This window comes from Stegodyphus dumicola, chromosome 7, assembly GCF_044657685.1.
Source record: "Stegodyphus dumicola isolate Sdum_Otavi_A_Nest chromosome 7, ASM4465768v1".
NCBI classification, from domain to species: domain Eukaryota; kingdom Metazoa; phylum Arthropoda; class Arachnida; order Araneae; family Eresidae; genus Stegodyphus; species Stegodyphus dumicola.
In genome coordinates this window covers 29,289,509-29,307,646 of record NC_140774.1, presented here as the reverse complement: position 1 = coordinate 29,307,646, position 18,138 = coordinate 29,289,509, and the positions used below count along the sequence as shown (strand labels likewise).

General features: G+C 33.3%; 1 protein-coding gene across 2 annotated transcripts in view; it reads left to right on the top strand.

Moving 5' to 3' along the window:
• LOC118181683 (protein obstructor-E-like) overlaps positions 1–15,664 on the top strand; it is a 44,815-nt gene extending 29,151 nt beyond the window's left edge. The window contains exons 2-5 of one of the 2 annotated variants that reach the window (XM_085820029.1): positions 2,394–2,618; positions 7,082–7,270; positions 12,241–12,403; positions 15,031–15,664. In XM_085820029.1, the coding sequence (XP_085676155.1) occupies positions 2,394–2,618; positions 7,082–7,270; positions 12,241–12,403; positions 15,031–15,124 (671 nt within the window). In that variant the 3' untranslated portion in view covers positions 15,125–15,664. Of the gene's footprint in view, positions 1–2,311; positions 2,619–7,081; positions 7,271–12,240; positions 12,404–15,030 lie in introns of those variants that run through there. The other variant, XM_035350874.2, reaches the window with a different exon arrangement.
• Positions 15,665–18,138: the final 2,474 nt, after the last annotated feature.

Sequence of the window (18,138 nt, the reverse complement as noted above, 5' to 3'; positions counted from 1 at the left end):
TCCAAATTAATCACTCTTGCTTCTTTTCCCATCTTCTACCTCTGCTACCACTTACCCCTGTTATTTCCGGGTATAGATTCCTACGCAATTCTTAATCCTTATGATGTGCCCTACCTCCTCCAGAAGTTTGTCGCAACATTTACAGTACAACATGTATATATATTTATGTATGGTGTTATCGAAACTATTCTGCTTTAGAAAGTTTGAATTGTAAAATGCAGGAAAACGGGATCCATAAACATTTTTGAAATAAAAGCTTCTATTAAAATTCATTATTTTGCATAATAGAGTTGAAATGTTTGTAAAGAGTTCCGTGAGAGTAAAGTTAACTAAATAAATAACAAACAATGCAAGATTGTTTTGTCTAAATGGATGACTGCCTTCGCAGAGATATTCGAAAGCAAGGAGTCTTGTAAAATTATTGAAGATCACAAGAGCATTTTGTAATTTTATTTTTTATGAACTAGAATATTTATCAACGTAAATAATAATGAAAACTTGTCTTTTATAATTGTATTGTGTTAAAAAGTAACTCAACAACATATTCTACTTTCATTAATTTAATATTTTAACTACGCGTTTAAAATTTACGTTTAACAGTATTTTTTCATTTTAAAATGAGCTTCATGAATCTCATAATTGAAAAATTGTGTTTGCAAAATAAGATAGTTTGTAAGATAAGATAAAAGTTTGTAAAATAAGATTGTAGAAAACTGAGTGTTAAATTTATGCACGCGTATTGTTGTTCCTATAACTTCACGTGTTTGTCGTTTGTAACTTTGTAATTCTGAGTGTGGCAACTGAAAAGAGTATTCTTCTGTTTTGAATTTAATGAGAATTACCTTTACATCCGTAGTTAGATGTTTTATAATATAAACGTTTTAATTATTAATGCTACAAAGAACAAAAAGAGTCGGTGTCAATACATTGTACATTATTTGGGTTTTTAGTTATAAGAATATCGATTTATAGCTGAGTTCTGAAATCGGTATCCGACAAAGACGCTATTCCTTTGAAGGTGTCGGGAAGTAAAAATGACTGAGTCGCAAAAAAATTTAAGGCTAATATTTAGAATATGGTAACAGGTAGATTGGCGACATTTTGGTAAGGCGATAAAGGTTACCAAGTAAGATTTTAGCAATAATCTGAGAAGTACACAGTACTTTGGTAAGACTTTAGCAATAATCTGAGAAGTACACAGTACTTTGGTAAGACTTTAGCAATAATCTGAGAAGTACACAATTCGAATCACAGATTATTTTGTCTCAGAGAAATGAGAGATTATGAGACATGTAATGTGACGTTTTCCGGAAAATTCCGATCGTGATTTTAGCTCATAAGCACTTAGAAACAATTTCGCTGCTAAAGTGCAGAATCGCCCATTTATTTGTTTGGCGCTTTTTACGAAAGTAAGAAGAATTGGATTTTTGTCAATTTTCTTTGACTTTTTAAGTGAAAATAAGTCGATGTGTGCATAGATAAAGTCAAGAGTGTGCGCAATGCCATTTTTGTGCACTTCTGGGATGTTTTGTGCACTTCTGGGAAAGGGGCGTTTTTTTAACATTTTGTGTGTTACCTTTCTTTATTAAATATCATGTTCCTCGCACTTAAACCATAAGATCCAGTGCAACAGCAATATCGCAAAATAGTTTTAAAACGAGTATATCTTTAGAATTTCCGATACAGAGACTCACGCGCTGGAGATAAAAATGTTTTTTCTGCACAACGTTGCCATTGCTCACTTTGAAATCCTTGAGTTTGTTAATCAAAAATTCGTCAAAGTTTTAAAAAATAGGAAATCGATCATAAAACAAATTTCAAATTTTAAATTTGGTCTACCACATGCTCATATTCGTTGGAGGATTACGTTATTCAAAATTCGATGACTCTATGTACCGTTGTTTTATCACAATACGAGAAATATACATACATTTATGCAGATTTTTCATTACTTAATTTCTTGAAATATAATGCAGGACTCTAACATTTTGTGGCAACAGTTTGAAAAGTGAACCGACATTTATGAGTCCGACGCAAAATGCCAAAACGAAACTAATAGTCCTTCGGGATTCAAATCCCTTTGGACTAAAAAAAAAAAAAAAAAAACCATGGCTTTACTTCGTGAAAACAAAATGGCGTTCAAAACAAAACTAGCAGGTTGCTGCAGCAGGGTTAGTTGCCAAATTTTCGCCAAAAAATCGCCAAGTTACCATAATGTAAAGATTCACCAAATTTAACATAGAGTAAAATTTTCTTTGAAGACCACTGACAGATCCAAATAATTTTAATTACCCGAGGAGGTGGTAGCCATAAAAGATTTTATTGCATGCTAAAATTTTCTTATGCTTTCAAATTCATTTCAGTGTTTGATAATATGCTATTTATATTTTCAGCCCTCGCTCAGAGAGAAGATAAAACTATTTGCAAGAAAGATAATGGGTATTTTCCTCACGAAGAATACTGCGACTACTTCTATGAATGTGTGGATGGCGTTCCGTACCTACAATCATGTCCCAATGGTCTAGCATTTGCTGGTGCTGGAAGAGGTCTTATAAACCATTGTGATTACGCTCACAGAGCAGGCTGCCCGGATGAGGCAACTGGGAGGATCATGGGTCGTAAGTAAACGAATCAGTTCAATTTTACTTCATTTCTAGAGAAAGTTTTTACAAAAAATTAAATCTAGAATGTTTCAGGTTTTAACGGTCGCCCAAAAGAGTTTGTTACGCTCCCGCTGAGTGAGTAATTTACCAGTCTCCTCTTGCACTCACTCCTGCTACCCCCCTTTTGTTTTGGTCTTTATTATTAAGCACCGTTTTCTTCGTACTCCCGCCACATAAAATTCAATAATAAAATTACAAAATTTTTAAAAGCTACATAACAACATATATTTAGAGTTCCCGATGCAGTATCAAGTTGTATAGTCATTAGGTTGCTTTGAAGCAGAAGACATGAAAAATGAAGCTAACCGTTACATCACGGAGGCATGTTGAAATCAGGAGAAAATACCTTATATATTCCCCTTTTAAAGTGCGACTGGGGATTAGGGAACCCAATTGCCAAATCCTGGTGGTGAAGAATCATCATCCACCACCTGTTATTTAGATTGCCACTGTAGAGACATTAGGTTACTTTTTTTTTTTTTTTTTTTTTTTGATGCAGGAGATGTGAAAAATGTGCAGTGCCCTCGCCGGGACTCGAACATAAACCTCTCGAATACGCCGAGTGTGCTAACCGTTATACCACGAAGGTTTGCTGGAAGGAAGGAGAAAATGCTGGTTGGAATACATTCTTTCAGTTTTTCTCTGTTCATCATATGCAGTTTTCTCAGTAAGATGGTTAGGAAATTTTTTTTGTCGTTTAATTATTAACTTCTTATATGTTAAGTTTAATTATTAAATATCCCGTTTTATCCACACTTAGGCCCCCATAAAATTTAATTCAAAAGCAAAATCACAAAATATTTAAAAGCAGCGTATCTTTAGAATGCCTTTTAGATTGTTACAGTGTGTCATACTATTTTATATTCTCTATATTATTTCCTTAAAAACTAGCCGCTCTCGCGACCAGCCGCCTAAAATAGTTATCATAAAAAAGGAAAAGTGTATAATGATTTTAATGAGCCCAGCTTCATAAAAAATATTGTATATTTCTAACTAAACATCTCATGATTTTAATACATTTTAAAAGATCAATCTTATTAAAAAGTAGAAAAAATATTAAGAACTATGCTTATTGCTTTTAAATTGCTCAGTTGATTATTCAGTAACTTCCGAGATTGCATTTGAAATTATCTTAGGCTTTACTAAATGGCAACACGCTACCGCGTGGAAGATAAAAAGTATATATTTCCGATCGCGGCCACACATCGCTTTCATACAGCCGAGTGTGTTAATTGAAAATAAAAGATAAGTATATTAACATTTCTCCGAATCGCAACAGTCTCACGCGCTGGTGATAAAAATGCGGTGTTGCTGGAGATAAATGCGCTGGAGATAAAAATGCGGAGATAAAATTTCGAGCAGTGTTGCTATGGCTACCTTTCAAATCGCTGTGTTTCTTAATAAAACATTTATTAAAGTTTTAGAAAATGTGAAATAAATAATAAAACAAATGCGAAATCCGAAATTCGGACTTCAGGGTGAACATGTTCAGGTTCAGGAATACGTTTTTCCCAAATTTGTTGGTCTTAAGTACCGTCGCTTCTTCACAATGAAGGAACATATACAGTACATACATACATGCAGATTCTTCACTTATTTAATTCCTTTAAATATAATTGGGGGCGATAATATTTGGGGGGCAACAATTTGAAAGATGATACGGCATTTATAGTGAACCAACGCAAAATACCATTTCGAAATTAATAGCCCCTTTCGAGCTAAAAAATACTAAGCGGATATTAAAATATCTCGTTACGTCTAACTAACTACAAATTTAAATATTTAAATGTACTTTTAAATCATTCTGCTTCTTGTAGACACAGTCATGTGTTAACACACGTGCTCTTTATCACAAATGAAAGCAACGCTTCCATCATTTCTCACATCAAAGCTGGGCACTGGCGTTACAAATGTTTTAGTTTTGTGGGTTTGCAGAATTTCTTATTTTGAAAGGACGTTAAGTCCTTCGCTAAAAAATTGCATAGTAAAAACGGCTGTTTTCAAGTTAACAAAAAATATAAGCTTCTAAATTTCGAATTTTTAATAGAAATTTAATCTGACAGTTGTTAGCATATGACTACTAATGACGAATTCTTTATAAAACTATAGCTTAACTGAAGCTATCTTCATGTAAACTAAACTAAACTCAGCGGCGCAGCAGCCCTAGCGGCCCATGGCCTGCAGTACCTTGATATCTGCTTTCCTGACCGTGGGCCCTGGAGTGCATGAGCGTATGCCCTGGGCAAGTGGTCAGCTCGTCGCAGGACACTCAGTGTTTAGTTCCCAAGCGAACTTAGTACTCATTTTATCGACTCACTCAAGGAATGAAAGGCTGAGTCAATCTTGCCCAGCCCAGGGATCAAACCCCTAACCTGTGGTGCTGCTGAGCAACGCGCTAGCCACTGCGCCACATTGTTCATGTACTGATCTATATATTTTCTTAAACAAGCAGTTTTTATGTATTTTCCGTTCAAGGGATAAATATCAGAATAGCTAAAATGCTTCCTTTTTCGCCAATCGAATGCACCAGACAGTGAAGAGATCCTAAATCTGGCCAATCAGGAATGATGAATCAGGGATGGACTTTCTGAATGCTTAATCAGTTTTTCTCAGAAAATAAGCAAAAATGATCTTAAGAAATTTCGCGTCCAGCATTTGAGCTCCTAATTTTCGAAATGCAAGCAGTTTTCGGACATATAATTGCGATGTTTGTCACATTTAAATTTCTCCGCTACTTTGCATTCACTAGTGGAGCGTTGTACATATTTACAGCATCCTTCCAATAAGAGAAGAGCTTTGACAAACAGAATTAACATTTCACAAAACCATAAGTCACAAACAAGTAAGAGGAAGAATTAAAATCCGCTTTAGACCTGTCATCAAAAGGTTTCGATATGGAGCTAAGAGCCACAGAAAGATTAATGCGATAAGAGCTGCATTAACTTGACAGATGGAACAGAGTAAGAGATTTTCTCAGTGAGGAATTTGGAACATAATATAAAAATGGTAAAATAAAAAATTTCGTAAATCTAATTTCCTGCCACACTACCCTTCCTTTTGAAAGTTACAATATTTTTTTTCATTTCTTAAAGATTGAGAAGAAATTTTTAAAACGTAAAAGCATTATAAAAGTCCAATGAAAACGTTTTGATTTTGGGATAACACGAATTATAAATATAATATAATAAGTAGCATGTTGTAGCAAGCGACTTTTCCGTCCGCTATAAAATATGTTAAAAAACAAACACTTTAAATTATATGCAATGAAATGTTAAAATAAAGTAACATTCTATGGTATATCCAAGCCAGTGTTCCCAACATTCTTCAGTTGAAGATACACTAAACAAATCGTTTACGATTTTGGACAAAGTGGATCTGGATGAATTATTATTATTGTTGTTATAATTATTAATATATTAATACTTAATTAATATAAAGCCTGCGCTCGGTTTCTTCCACATCGTTTGTCAAGAGGTGGTCTTAACATTGACAGACTAGCATGCAGATAATTTTTACAATGAAAGCACTTGCACTTCACTATTTCTCCTGCAGAAAATGCAATTCGTGCAAGCATAACATTGCAAATAGTAGTAGAACTTTATTATTTAGAATATGGGGTACCTACATCACACAGTAAGGCTTAGATGATGATAGAAGGGAAGATTTCACTATTCCTACTGCAGAAAATACTATTCGTGCAAATATAATATTGTAAACGGTTGTAGATCTTAGAAAGATTTCACTATTTTTACTGCAAAAAATGCAGTTGGTACAGGTAAACCACGTAAAATGTAATAGAACTTTACTGTTTAGAATATGGGATGCTTACATTCCGCAGCAAGGCTAAGATGGTGAGGGTCAAGAAAGCTTGCTTTTATGGTAGATTCGCTTGACAAATCTATTAAGAGTATAAACATGGAAGAGAGCAATGATCTCGATATTAAAACTCCTTATCATCAGGAGAACGCACGGAAAAGAGTGCACTAAATCTTGTTAGAAATGTTATTAGTTTGATGAAGGTTATCGCTGCATAAAACTGTAATATAATAGTTTCATAGTAACTATGCAATAAAAGTTTTTGTAAAATCTTTCTGAATGTTGCTAAGTGCACACTTAAATTCGAAAATTTCGCAATACGGTGAGTAGGAAACTCTAGCTTAGGAAACAGCTATAGCTCTCAATGCGTACAATTAATGCGTAAAATTTATGGCAACTGCCAGTGAATTGAACACAAAGCATAATGCAGGATCAGTCTCTTAACAAAACAACAACAACAAATCATACGTGTTTTTAAAATATACCTATGAAATTTACATGAATTTAAAGTACTTACGTATTTATTATTTAAAAAATCTTAAGTATTTAAGAAACCAAATGTTTCTTCGTATAAATTAAAATATTTTATTTTTTGTTCACAGAGCCACCTCAAGGAACTGGCAGCTGCCCATACTTATTTGGAATATTCCCACACGAGAAGAGTTGCACTAGATACTGGCATTGCTGGAATGGCACTGGAACAGTACAGATGTGCCCATTTTCTTTATTATACAATGAAGTAGAGCATGCTTGTGACTGGCCCGACAAAGTTCCAGGCTGTCAACAACATCGTAAGAGCTCTTATTTTATGCGATAAAAACATGTATTTTATATAACTGCAAGCAGTAACAAAAGCAATATAATGGGAAACATTCCATATTAATTTTTGGCAATTATATTTCGTGACACAATTATTATTATTTCTCAGTAATTTAGATTCATTATATTAATGCATTCAAAGGCGTTCACTTCTCCTAGCTGGTCTTATTTCTGAATGCTAGTACGCAAAATTTTGAAAAATAAATAAGTCCCTGTATATGTTTGTTAATTTCTAGTACCGTCAGATATGAATTTAAGGTGATAACTATATCTATTTTTAAAACATATTATAGAAGAAAGGAATGATAATATTTTAATACTTCCTTCCTCTACCTCTCTTTTTTTCCTTCTTTTTGGGTTTAAGATTTAGTATATTATATATATATATACAAGATGTATCAGTACAGCGATGACAAACTTTCAGGAGAGATAGAGTACACTTAGACAATGGGAAATCACCAGGGGCGTAGCTAGTTTTTCTAGCGCCCGAGGACAACTGAAGAATTTGCGCCCCTTTCTGTGTGCCAGAAATGGAAAATATTTCATTAAAAAATTTCGTAGCATCAATTTGGCGCCCCTTGGATGCTGCGCCCGGGGACAGATGTCCCCCCTTGCCCCACCCTAGCTACGCCACTGGAAATCACAAAGCAATGCATGGTCGGAAACGCTTTCCTGGAGCTGTAGTGGCGATACAAAACGCAATAAAGGAAAGACACTAATAATTATATTTAGTACAGCAGAAACCTACAAATAAGAACAAAACAAACAACAATCGTCATTAAAGATGGTGTTCGAAATTACGACCCCGGACCGTGAAGCAGGCCTCACTTCTCTGGCGCATGGAAGATCTGCATCACGAATGGAAGATGCACGACGCGCGGTTCCTGCATTATGGTCCGGGTCGTATTTTCGAATGCCTTCTTCGATGATGATTGTTGTCTCTTTGTGTTGATTTTCCTTTGTTTTGGTTATACACCGAATAATAAACATGTTTTCTCACCCCTTTCGTTTCCTTTCTTTCATGACTTTTGTGTCGTTACTACCGCGCCAGGAAAGCGTTTCCGACCATGCATTCCTATGCGATTTCCCATCGTCTAGGTGTAGTCTATCTCTCCTGAAAGTTTGTCACCGCTGTGCTGATACATATATATATAATTAGAAAAAAAATTTTAAAAAACAAAATATAATTTCGAGCATCAAGCTACTGAAAAATTATCAGTAAAGACATAAAGTAAGAAATTTAGAACTAATTTTTCACAAAGGCCAAAAATTGAAATTCATAATTGAATTTCAAATGATCTTATAAATGCAATAAAGAATTTAAAAGATGTTAAAACCAAAAACCTTCAAACAAGCAATACCCCAATTAAAAAAATCAATGAAATTAAAAGAAAAACCAACATGATAGAAGAAAAGTTCAATCAACTTCAAAGCCACTTCGTCAGAGGAACACTGAAACCAACTGTCGCTTGTAAAAGTTCTGCTCAGACGCATTATTATGTACTTTTTAGTTCAAAAGCTATGTTTTCGTACTTGTCTCCAAAGAAAGTGCCACAAAAAGGCAGATATAAAAAAGAATCATCGTAGAAGTCAAACGCCAAATCACTGATAAGCGAGAACGAGGTGAGAATATGATTGGCTTAGCAAGCACATATAATCGGTCTACATCAACGATTTGCACATTCAACATTTAAAAAGCACTCTTTGACAGTTGTTTTGAGGTAACTGAAAGAACCAATCTCTCAGAGAGTTTTGGAAAGGCCCCTTTTCATATCAGTACCTGCTTCAAGATACTGGAGGTTACAAAGCAGTTGCGCTATATTAGGTTTTCCCCAAGCTAATTGCCGTTTAGGCTTTAACAGTTTACTTATTTCTATACGTTACTGGTTTCATATTGAAGAAATGATGTAAAAGGCCTCAAGCCATATAAATGTCATTACTATGTCTCCTCCTTCAGCTGCAGAACGCCTATTTCTAGCACTAAATTTAATTATTAAACAAGATTATTCAAAATGATCAAGCCAATTTCAGATGAGAATTTTTAACTACATATACTCGTGTGTAAAATTAAGAGAATTTGGAAATTTGTCTATTTTTATGAAAAACATTGAATCAAAGGCACTAATTACGCCGCCGAAGAATTATGCAAACATGTAGGCTCGAATACGTAAGCGTACATGTGCGTATCCGGGGAGAATATATAAGCGCACGTTACTTGCGTGCTTATAGTCCTTCACGATATTTACTGTGTTTCTCGCAAATGTTGGATAAATTTTATAAGGTGGCAGGTAAAATGAGTAGTCAAGAAATATGGATAAGATGAGCAGACGGAGAATATGGATGAGATGATGAATTGATGTTAAACTAGAGGCAGATCAAGGCGCAGGTGACTACCAAGCCGCCTACTAAGCTCAATGTAACGTTCAGTGTTGTCTGCAATTTTTGGAAACAGTTTCAGGACACTGGATCTATGTTGAGAAGTCCTGGACAAGGTCGACCAAGATCGGTACCCGAGAATGAGGATCGTTTTTTGGCACTTTCAGCACGGCGACATAGGCCTGCTGTACAGCTCCACAGCTCTTACGCGAGCTGTATGCTGCCACTGAAACCTGAGTTTCACGGTAAAGAGTTTTCCGAATAATTCATGAGATAGGGCTGTATGCTAGAAAACCCGCTGTTTATGTCTTGTTCATAGCAATACACAAGAGAGCATGTTTAGCACGGTGCAGACAACATTTTGAACCAAACTTCAGTGGAGCATCGGGCTGTTTACCAGATGAGTCAAGATTAAGCCTGGATACAGATTCTGTACGTACTTGTATCCGGAGAGAGTCTGAAAAAAGATACCATTCCTCCTTCATCAGGGTAAAGGATCGTTACTTTGGTGAATATGTAATACTTTGGCAGGCATTATATTTGACGGCCGTACACCCCAGCATGTGTTTGACAAAGGCTGCCTGACTGCTATGAGATATACATAGGAGATCTTAGAGCCCTTTTATTCGAATGTATGGGGCGCAGTTTGTCCTAAGTTCCTGTTAATGGAAGACAACGCTCGTCCACATAGGGCTCAGTTAGTCGATGATTGTCTAGAAAGTGAAAATATTCGCCACATGGATTGGCAAGACAGATCTCCTGACCTCAACCCTATACAGTATGTCTGGGATGCTCTTGGAGGGCAATTTCATCTCGCCATGCCCTTCTGAGAACCATTCTGGCTTTGAAAATTGCCTTGTTGCAAAAGTGGGATCGAATGCCACTGGGATAAAATGACTTTGAATGGTATATCTCTTTCTCTGTTATAAATGTACATTCATACTAAACTTCTTCAAAAACTATCCATTAGTTTTCAGCAATTTGATATAATGTGAAAATTCTCTTAATTTTGTACACGAGTGTATTTGGTATATCAAATGAAAAACGAAATTCTCTAACTTTAGATTTCAGCCAAGGAGGGCACTACGGCTTCACAAAACCTATTTTTTTGAGAAAATGTCATCTACAAAGCTGCAAGCCTTTTGTATGCCGCAGTTTTGGAGATTTTAAAGGGTAACATCTTTTCGCATCATTTACATTATGCAATTCTTTATGAATCAGCAATGACAGTGGATAGTATGTTACATAATGGCTTATGACTGTAAAGGCAGTAAAGACTTTAGATTCTATATCCTGCTCCATCCAAGTCAACGGATCTTAGAAAACGAATTATTCCCCTAGGGCATTATATTAAAGCTTTTGTATGTTTTCCCCACTCTTGCTTTCCAGACATCAAAAACTGCAGTGTTACTGCTATGGAGACAAATTACAAAGACTATAATGGAACAAGCACGGTAAGAATCGGATTATTATAATGACACTTTTCGCGTATTTGAAGACGGTCACGCAAAATATTTAAATGTTAATTTGGGCAGATTCCCTTTCATTTCGTGCCCAACTTATCATGTTATATTTATAAATATATTCGAAAATATTATGTGCAATATAAAATAACTAAATTATGATTTTATAAAATATAAAAACAAAAAAATTGCAAAAAAGAAATAAGCAAGCAGTCAGAGGAATATTGAAGAAAAATTTCATGGCGCTGAAACCTGAAAATAAAACAAATTGTTATATAACAGTTTTGCTGAGTTATCAGTCTTTCTCAAGTGTACTTGATAAGTTACGATTAATATCAAGCAAACTTGTAGAATTTGCATTTCAAGGAGTAAATTAAAAGGGGAAAAGTAAATTAAGGCAATCGCATTTTAACAATTTTTGAGTGATCTATTCTTTGGTTTTTCAAGCATATAAAATTATTTTTAAATGTGTTCAGAACTAGATTTTATCATATGCATAATTTTTCTTGTAACTACCAAATAAATAAATAACGTAGGATAAAGTAAAATAAAATAAAATTCAATATTCTACTTGAAAAATTTATAAATATGTATTCTATGGAAACATAGAATAAATAGTTACATTCTTATTTTCTGACATGATTTCGGGTAGAATACCAGAAAGATTTATGCAATTATTTAAAACAAAAAAAAAAAAAAAAAAAAAAAAAAAAGAGAGAGAGAGAGAGAGAGTGAGAGAGGGTAAATTACAGTGCTGGCTGAAGGAAGACTTTATTGCAAAATTATTTAATCCTGGATGAAATACCAACAACTTCACTAAAGAACATAAGTCAAAGGAATAAATTCACATAAAAGAAATGCATAAAAATCTATCACAGTTCACAAAATTCTTTACTTTATGTACTATTTTAATGTTTCATGTAAGTTAATATTAACACACATATTTTGATACATATAATGTGCTGAAGATAATAAACAGCAGAATATAACAGTAGGGCAAGCGATACACAGTGCGATAAAGAAATATTTTTAATCACATAAAACTGACCTTCCTACTTTTTATTTAAAAATAAATAATACTTTATGTGGTTGTTTCTTTACAGCTCTTTGCAAAGGTATTCCCAATGGAGTGAAAGAAATGCAAGGATCTTGCGTTCGTTACTGGCTGTGTGTAGGAGGTTATCCCAGACTGCAAAGGTGTCCAGCTGGACTAGCATTTAGTGCAGAATCTCTCCGTTGTGACTGGGCTCCTACTGTTCCTGGATGGTAAGTCAAACTTTAATCAAAATTTTAAAATACTTTTCTCAGTATTACTTTTGGTACTTGGATTCTTTCCTGGCATGTACAGAGTAAATTGGTTTTTAAATCATTTAGATACACTTAATAGATTGTAAACAATTCAAGAATATCACATATAGTGATGGGCAACTTCGGTACTTTCTTGTATCCGGTACGAGAGTAACGGGTACAGACAAGTACCCGGTACAAAATACCCGTTACTTTGAAAAGTACCGAAGTAACGGTTTGCTGTACCGGAGTACCCTAGTAATGGTTTGCTATACCGGAGTACCCTAGTAACGATTTGGAGTACCAAAGTACCCTAGTAACGATTTGGAGTACCGAAGTGCCCTAGTAACGATTTGGAGTAACGAAATACGCAGCTAACGATTTTGCGCACTGAAGGAACTCAGCTACGTCACCACGTGTTAGATTTATTCTGTACGGAGTATGATTTTGAATATCAGAAAACATGTCAACTACGGAAGTGTCTGAGGAGCAGGCCATTCATGGACATAAGGAGCGCATATCACCATTTCGCAAATACAACCAGATACTACTGTCCTCGTATCAAAACCGAAGCGAGCTGAACCCTCATCGATCCTCCAGTAACGAATACCGAAATACCGAGAAGAGACGCATATTTTCGTTACATAGTACCGAATACCGAAAAGCACCAGTTTCGGTACAGAAGTAACGAATACCGAAAAGTGCCCGTTTCGGTACAGAAGTAACGAATACCGAAAAGTACCCGTTTCGGTACAGAAGTAACGAATACCGAAAAGTACCGATTCGGTATTGAAGTAACGGGTACTTGGATGTACCGATTTTCAGTACCCGTTACAAAATACCCGGTTCGGTAGTACCGATTCATCACTAATCACATACTATTTTGTAACTATTTCCATGTGTACACACATACATATTTATTTATTTTGCCAGTTTTACACACATGTATGGAATTCATAATTGATCAAAAAATACATATAGCCCCAAAAATTATAACAGGAGAAAAAAAAAAAAAAAAAAAAAAAAAAAGAGAGAGAGATCTGAAAGGGTTTGTTAAGGTTTTCTATGCTCTCGCTGAGGTTGCAGAGTCAGCCAGCCTGCTGTTTTACTAGGCCATTTCTTTTTGTCTTTTTAGTTTTATTATTTGGTTTCATTTTCTTCAAATTTATGTCATACACAATTTAGCAGCAAAATTACAAAAATTTTAAAAGCAGCATGTGTTCAGAATTTCTGATCCAGTGTTAAGTATTGCCAAACATTTTTCCATATTTTTAGTATTTTCTCATCAAATCAATGTACAGTTTTCTTAGTATGAATAACTAGCAAAACTTTGTCTGTTTTCTATTAACATTTTGCATGTTAAATTATTTAATAAAATGTCATGTTTTTCTCACTCACACCACATAAAATTCAATTCAACAGCAAAATCACAAAATATTTAAAAAAAGCAAATCTTTAGAATTTCCAAGAGACAGTCTAACTCACTGAAGATAAAAATGTTTTATTCCCTACAGTGACACTGTTCACTTTCAAATCGTTGAGTTTGTTAATCATAAATTCGTTAAAAATTTACAAAATAGGAAATATAAAATTTGTGCTTCCAGGTGAACGTTATTCAAAATTTGATGGCTCTAGTTACCACTGCTTTTTCACAATGCAAGGGACATACATGCAAGCAGCTTCTTCATTATGTTATAATAATTAAACATAGTGATGCATAATAGTTCATTAAAATAACACAGGGCAAGAATATTTGGTAGCAACAATTTGAAAAGTGATTCGTCATTTATAGTTGATGATGCAAAATCTCATTTTCAGACTAATAGCTCATTTGGGCTAATGGCCTTTTCGGCTTATAATATAACCTAAAAGCTTATTGTATTTTTTATGCATCTCGTATTAAATAAAAATAATTAATTTTAACCAATAAACTGAAAAAAATTAATATTATTCTGTTACTTCAAAAATGCTGTATGCACAAATAGCTTTTGAATGACTGATATCATTTCATTTAAAGAAAAGAATGAAATAAAGTAGGCTAAATTTGAGACATGTGATACTTCTTACATGCACATACAGTGGATTCTTTGATTTCAAAAATATGTACAGATCTAACAAATATTGTAAAATAAGAAGCTGTAAACGGAAAGCCATTAAAAACATCTTAAACCATGTCATGTGTAGGTCATAAAAGTGAAAGTTTATAAGAATGCAAATCACCTATGTTACATCTATGAGCCCCTGTAGCTCAGATAGAAAACTGGTTAGTGACACTGACTGCTGTAACGAAGGGCCCGGGTTGGAATCCCAGAGAAGGCATTGATATTATTTGTCTGTCCTTTCACAGAAGGCAATAGTGGCCCAGCTATTACATGCCTCCATAAAATAAAGAGTACTTTGAATAAATTTTAGTTTTTATTTACTAAAAAGATTTTTTTTTCTTTAAATTTAAAAAAAAAAAAAAAACACCTCTATAATTATTTGTTTGCTTTCATATTATGGAAACAAATATTATTTTGACTACTTAACTGTTTATTTTCCCATCAGCAAGTAATGTGTCAATTACATGGTATTTAATTAATATTTTACTTCTTGATTGATTATAGTGAACCTGCAGAAGATGCAGCTCAACAAGCACCAACTAGGGGGCAACAAAATCACAGGGTCACACCATCAGAAGAAGAAGTGACCTTAAACTAAAGCAGCATTTGTTATAAAAACTGTTTCCACTAGATCATTGTTTTCATATTTTTATTTCACTGTAAGCTTATTTTGTAACTTTCAGTTAGACTGAAAGTCACAATATTTGCATTCGTTGCTAGTTACACATAAAAATCTAGCAAAAATATACAACTGTTATACAAAGCAGTCAAATTTAAAATAATATCAAGTAAGTTAGTATTTTCTTGTAAATAAAGGTACATTTAAAAAATTCATTTCAATACAAAATGTTATTGGTTTTTAAAATTATATTTTTAGATCTATATGGATACCTTGCTGCATAGTTCCAGTCTATAAAAATATGGCTAAAATCAGATTTTTCAATCACATTCTGTGAATTCTGTAAATGATATTACAAAGAAATCTTAGTGTTTTGTACATATGCACTTTTCATGAAGAAAGGGTTTTAAAGAATCTTAAGCTTTTCTTTTCCTACACCTCAGCACTTAAAAATAATGTACCCCCCCCCCAACACACACAAAAAAAAAAAAAAAAAAAAAAAAAAAAAAATAATAATAATCATTAAAAGAGAAGTAGAAATAATTACAGTTTCAATAACATTTTATTATGAAATACTAGACTGACAATTATTAACTGCTGATAAAATTATATTTTCAATCAAAACTTTGCTTAAGTGTCATTATTTGTATTATGATACTGTATATTTGTCATATTCCAATAAAATTTCTGTTGTTGTACTGTTCAAAGTAGTTTCCTCACTAAACAAAGTGATACGTATCATATTCTTGAATGTCATATATTCAATCAAGCTGATTTTAAAATAAAGCATAAAGTGTGCAAGAATTAACATAATATAATAACAAATACAAAATAAAGCAATAAAGATAAATACAAAATAAACAAAAATTAATCAGCATTTAAACTGGTAATATAGTATTATAGTATATAATATAGTAATATAATATAGTATTAACTATATTAAACTGTTAATATAGTTTAAATGCTGATTGAAAATGGAAGTTAATCCAAAAAAGCTTATTTTATTAAGAAAGAAAAAAAAATTCTGAAGGTAATTAATGAATTATAAAGCAAACAGTAAGTAAAACCTATCAACCATAATATAACAGAAAAATTAAGGATTTACTAACAGTTACAATTCACATAAAGTTTAGTTACTGTTAGTCAAGCTTTAAATGCAAACTAAATGCAACGAGTGGTGCACTAAAATATGTGATTGCATACTAATCTTTATATATAGGTACAAAATTTTATGAAAATAGTTTCATTATTGTGGATATTTTAGAGGGAAAAAATTCCCAACTTTTTACTGACCTCCTGGAATATAAATTCTAATTAGTAAAATATTCAACAGCTTTTTAAAATTAACAGTCAATTCACGTCTTTATACTGTATGATATTTATTGCATTTGTCCACTGCTATTTTGGTAACATTAACCAAATGATAACATTAAATGATGCGGGGGGGGGATCCTTCCAAAAAAACCAAAATTATGGAATTTAACTAATTTAATATAAAAATATCAAGAAACTTATAAATAGATATTTTCATGGCATTGCAATTAGGAAAACACAAAAGTTACAAACATTTCCGAAAATTATTTGTCTAATGTTAAAAGAAGAAAGCATCCCCCACTGTAAGTGAACAAACATGCCAATGTAAAATTAAGCAAAAAGGGAGCATTAGTTTGTCTTCAAGGGAAAAAAATCTGCATAACTTTATTTCTGCTCTTGAAGAAAGTTTTGTGTCTAATTATTCTCAAAATCTGCAGAGTTATTCAAAAAATACATGAAACTAAAACTGCTTTTTTGCTCATCTTTAAATGGTTGACTGAAATCAAAACAAAATTGTTTAGTGATTTAAACACATCACTTTAACTTTTTTGACCTCAACTGGTGAATTTATCTTTTATTTTGCAACTTTAACTTTAAAAATTTATTCTGTTACAGCATGTTCATATTAACCAAATTGTTGAACATAATCAGCTGCGTATTTTCCACGTTTCCATATACAAATGAGCAAGACTTTGGCTAATGAATGGCAATATCTAAATAATGACATTAATTGTGATCATATTAACCCCTTCGCGCCGACTGTCACGTATACGTGCCAGCAACGAACACACTTATCTACCGGCCGACACGCAGGCGTGCCAGAGATTTGTTGCGTTTACTACCGACTGTCATGTATTTGTGCCAGTTACCTTGGAACGTTTTTCAAACTATAATTTCTGCCACAAGATGGCACTGTATGTCCATATGGTTTCAGATACATGTACATTAGACCTTCTACTCGAAATGAGAGAAGCATGACTCACATACACGCGTTTTTGATTATATAAACAAACGGGGGAACTAAATGTTTCTGAATGGCGTGATTTATGATGTTTCTTTAAATCGCTTTTTATTCGCACGTGGTAGTTGTTTATTGTAAGTAGAAGTTTTATATGCGCTAAAGCGTTGAGTATTTCGGTTTACAGTTCAGTTTTTAGAAAATAATTAGATCTTGTTAGACGTGAATTCTTTCTGTTTTTACCGTTTCAATGTCGAAAATGTTTACCAGAGCATGAAATAGCAGAAATGATGCAAAATATTTCAGATATTGATTCTGAAAGATTAACTGAAAGACATTTTCCAAAACTTTGTTCAGAAGAGACTGATAAGAAAATGAGACGACGATGCTTTGTTTGTTCACATTCCCGGAAAAATCCTCCAAAACGGCAAATGAGTTATTACGAGTTCAAGGAATGTAACGTAGGACTGTGTGTAGATCCCTGTTTTAAAATTTTTCATATGAAAAGAGAATTTTAAATAATATATTTAGTTTTCAGATGTATAATGTTAAAAGTCATAAAATGATGAGTAATTAAAATAAAATGTGTAAAATATGGATTTAAACAATAAGGTAATTAGTATATATATAAAAATATCTATAAAGCATAAGCCGTTTAAATACTCTATAGAGCATTATTAAACAATGCGTTGATACTTCGGAAATTTCATGGATTTAGGCT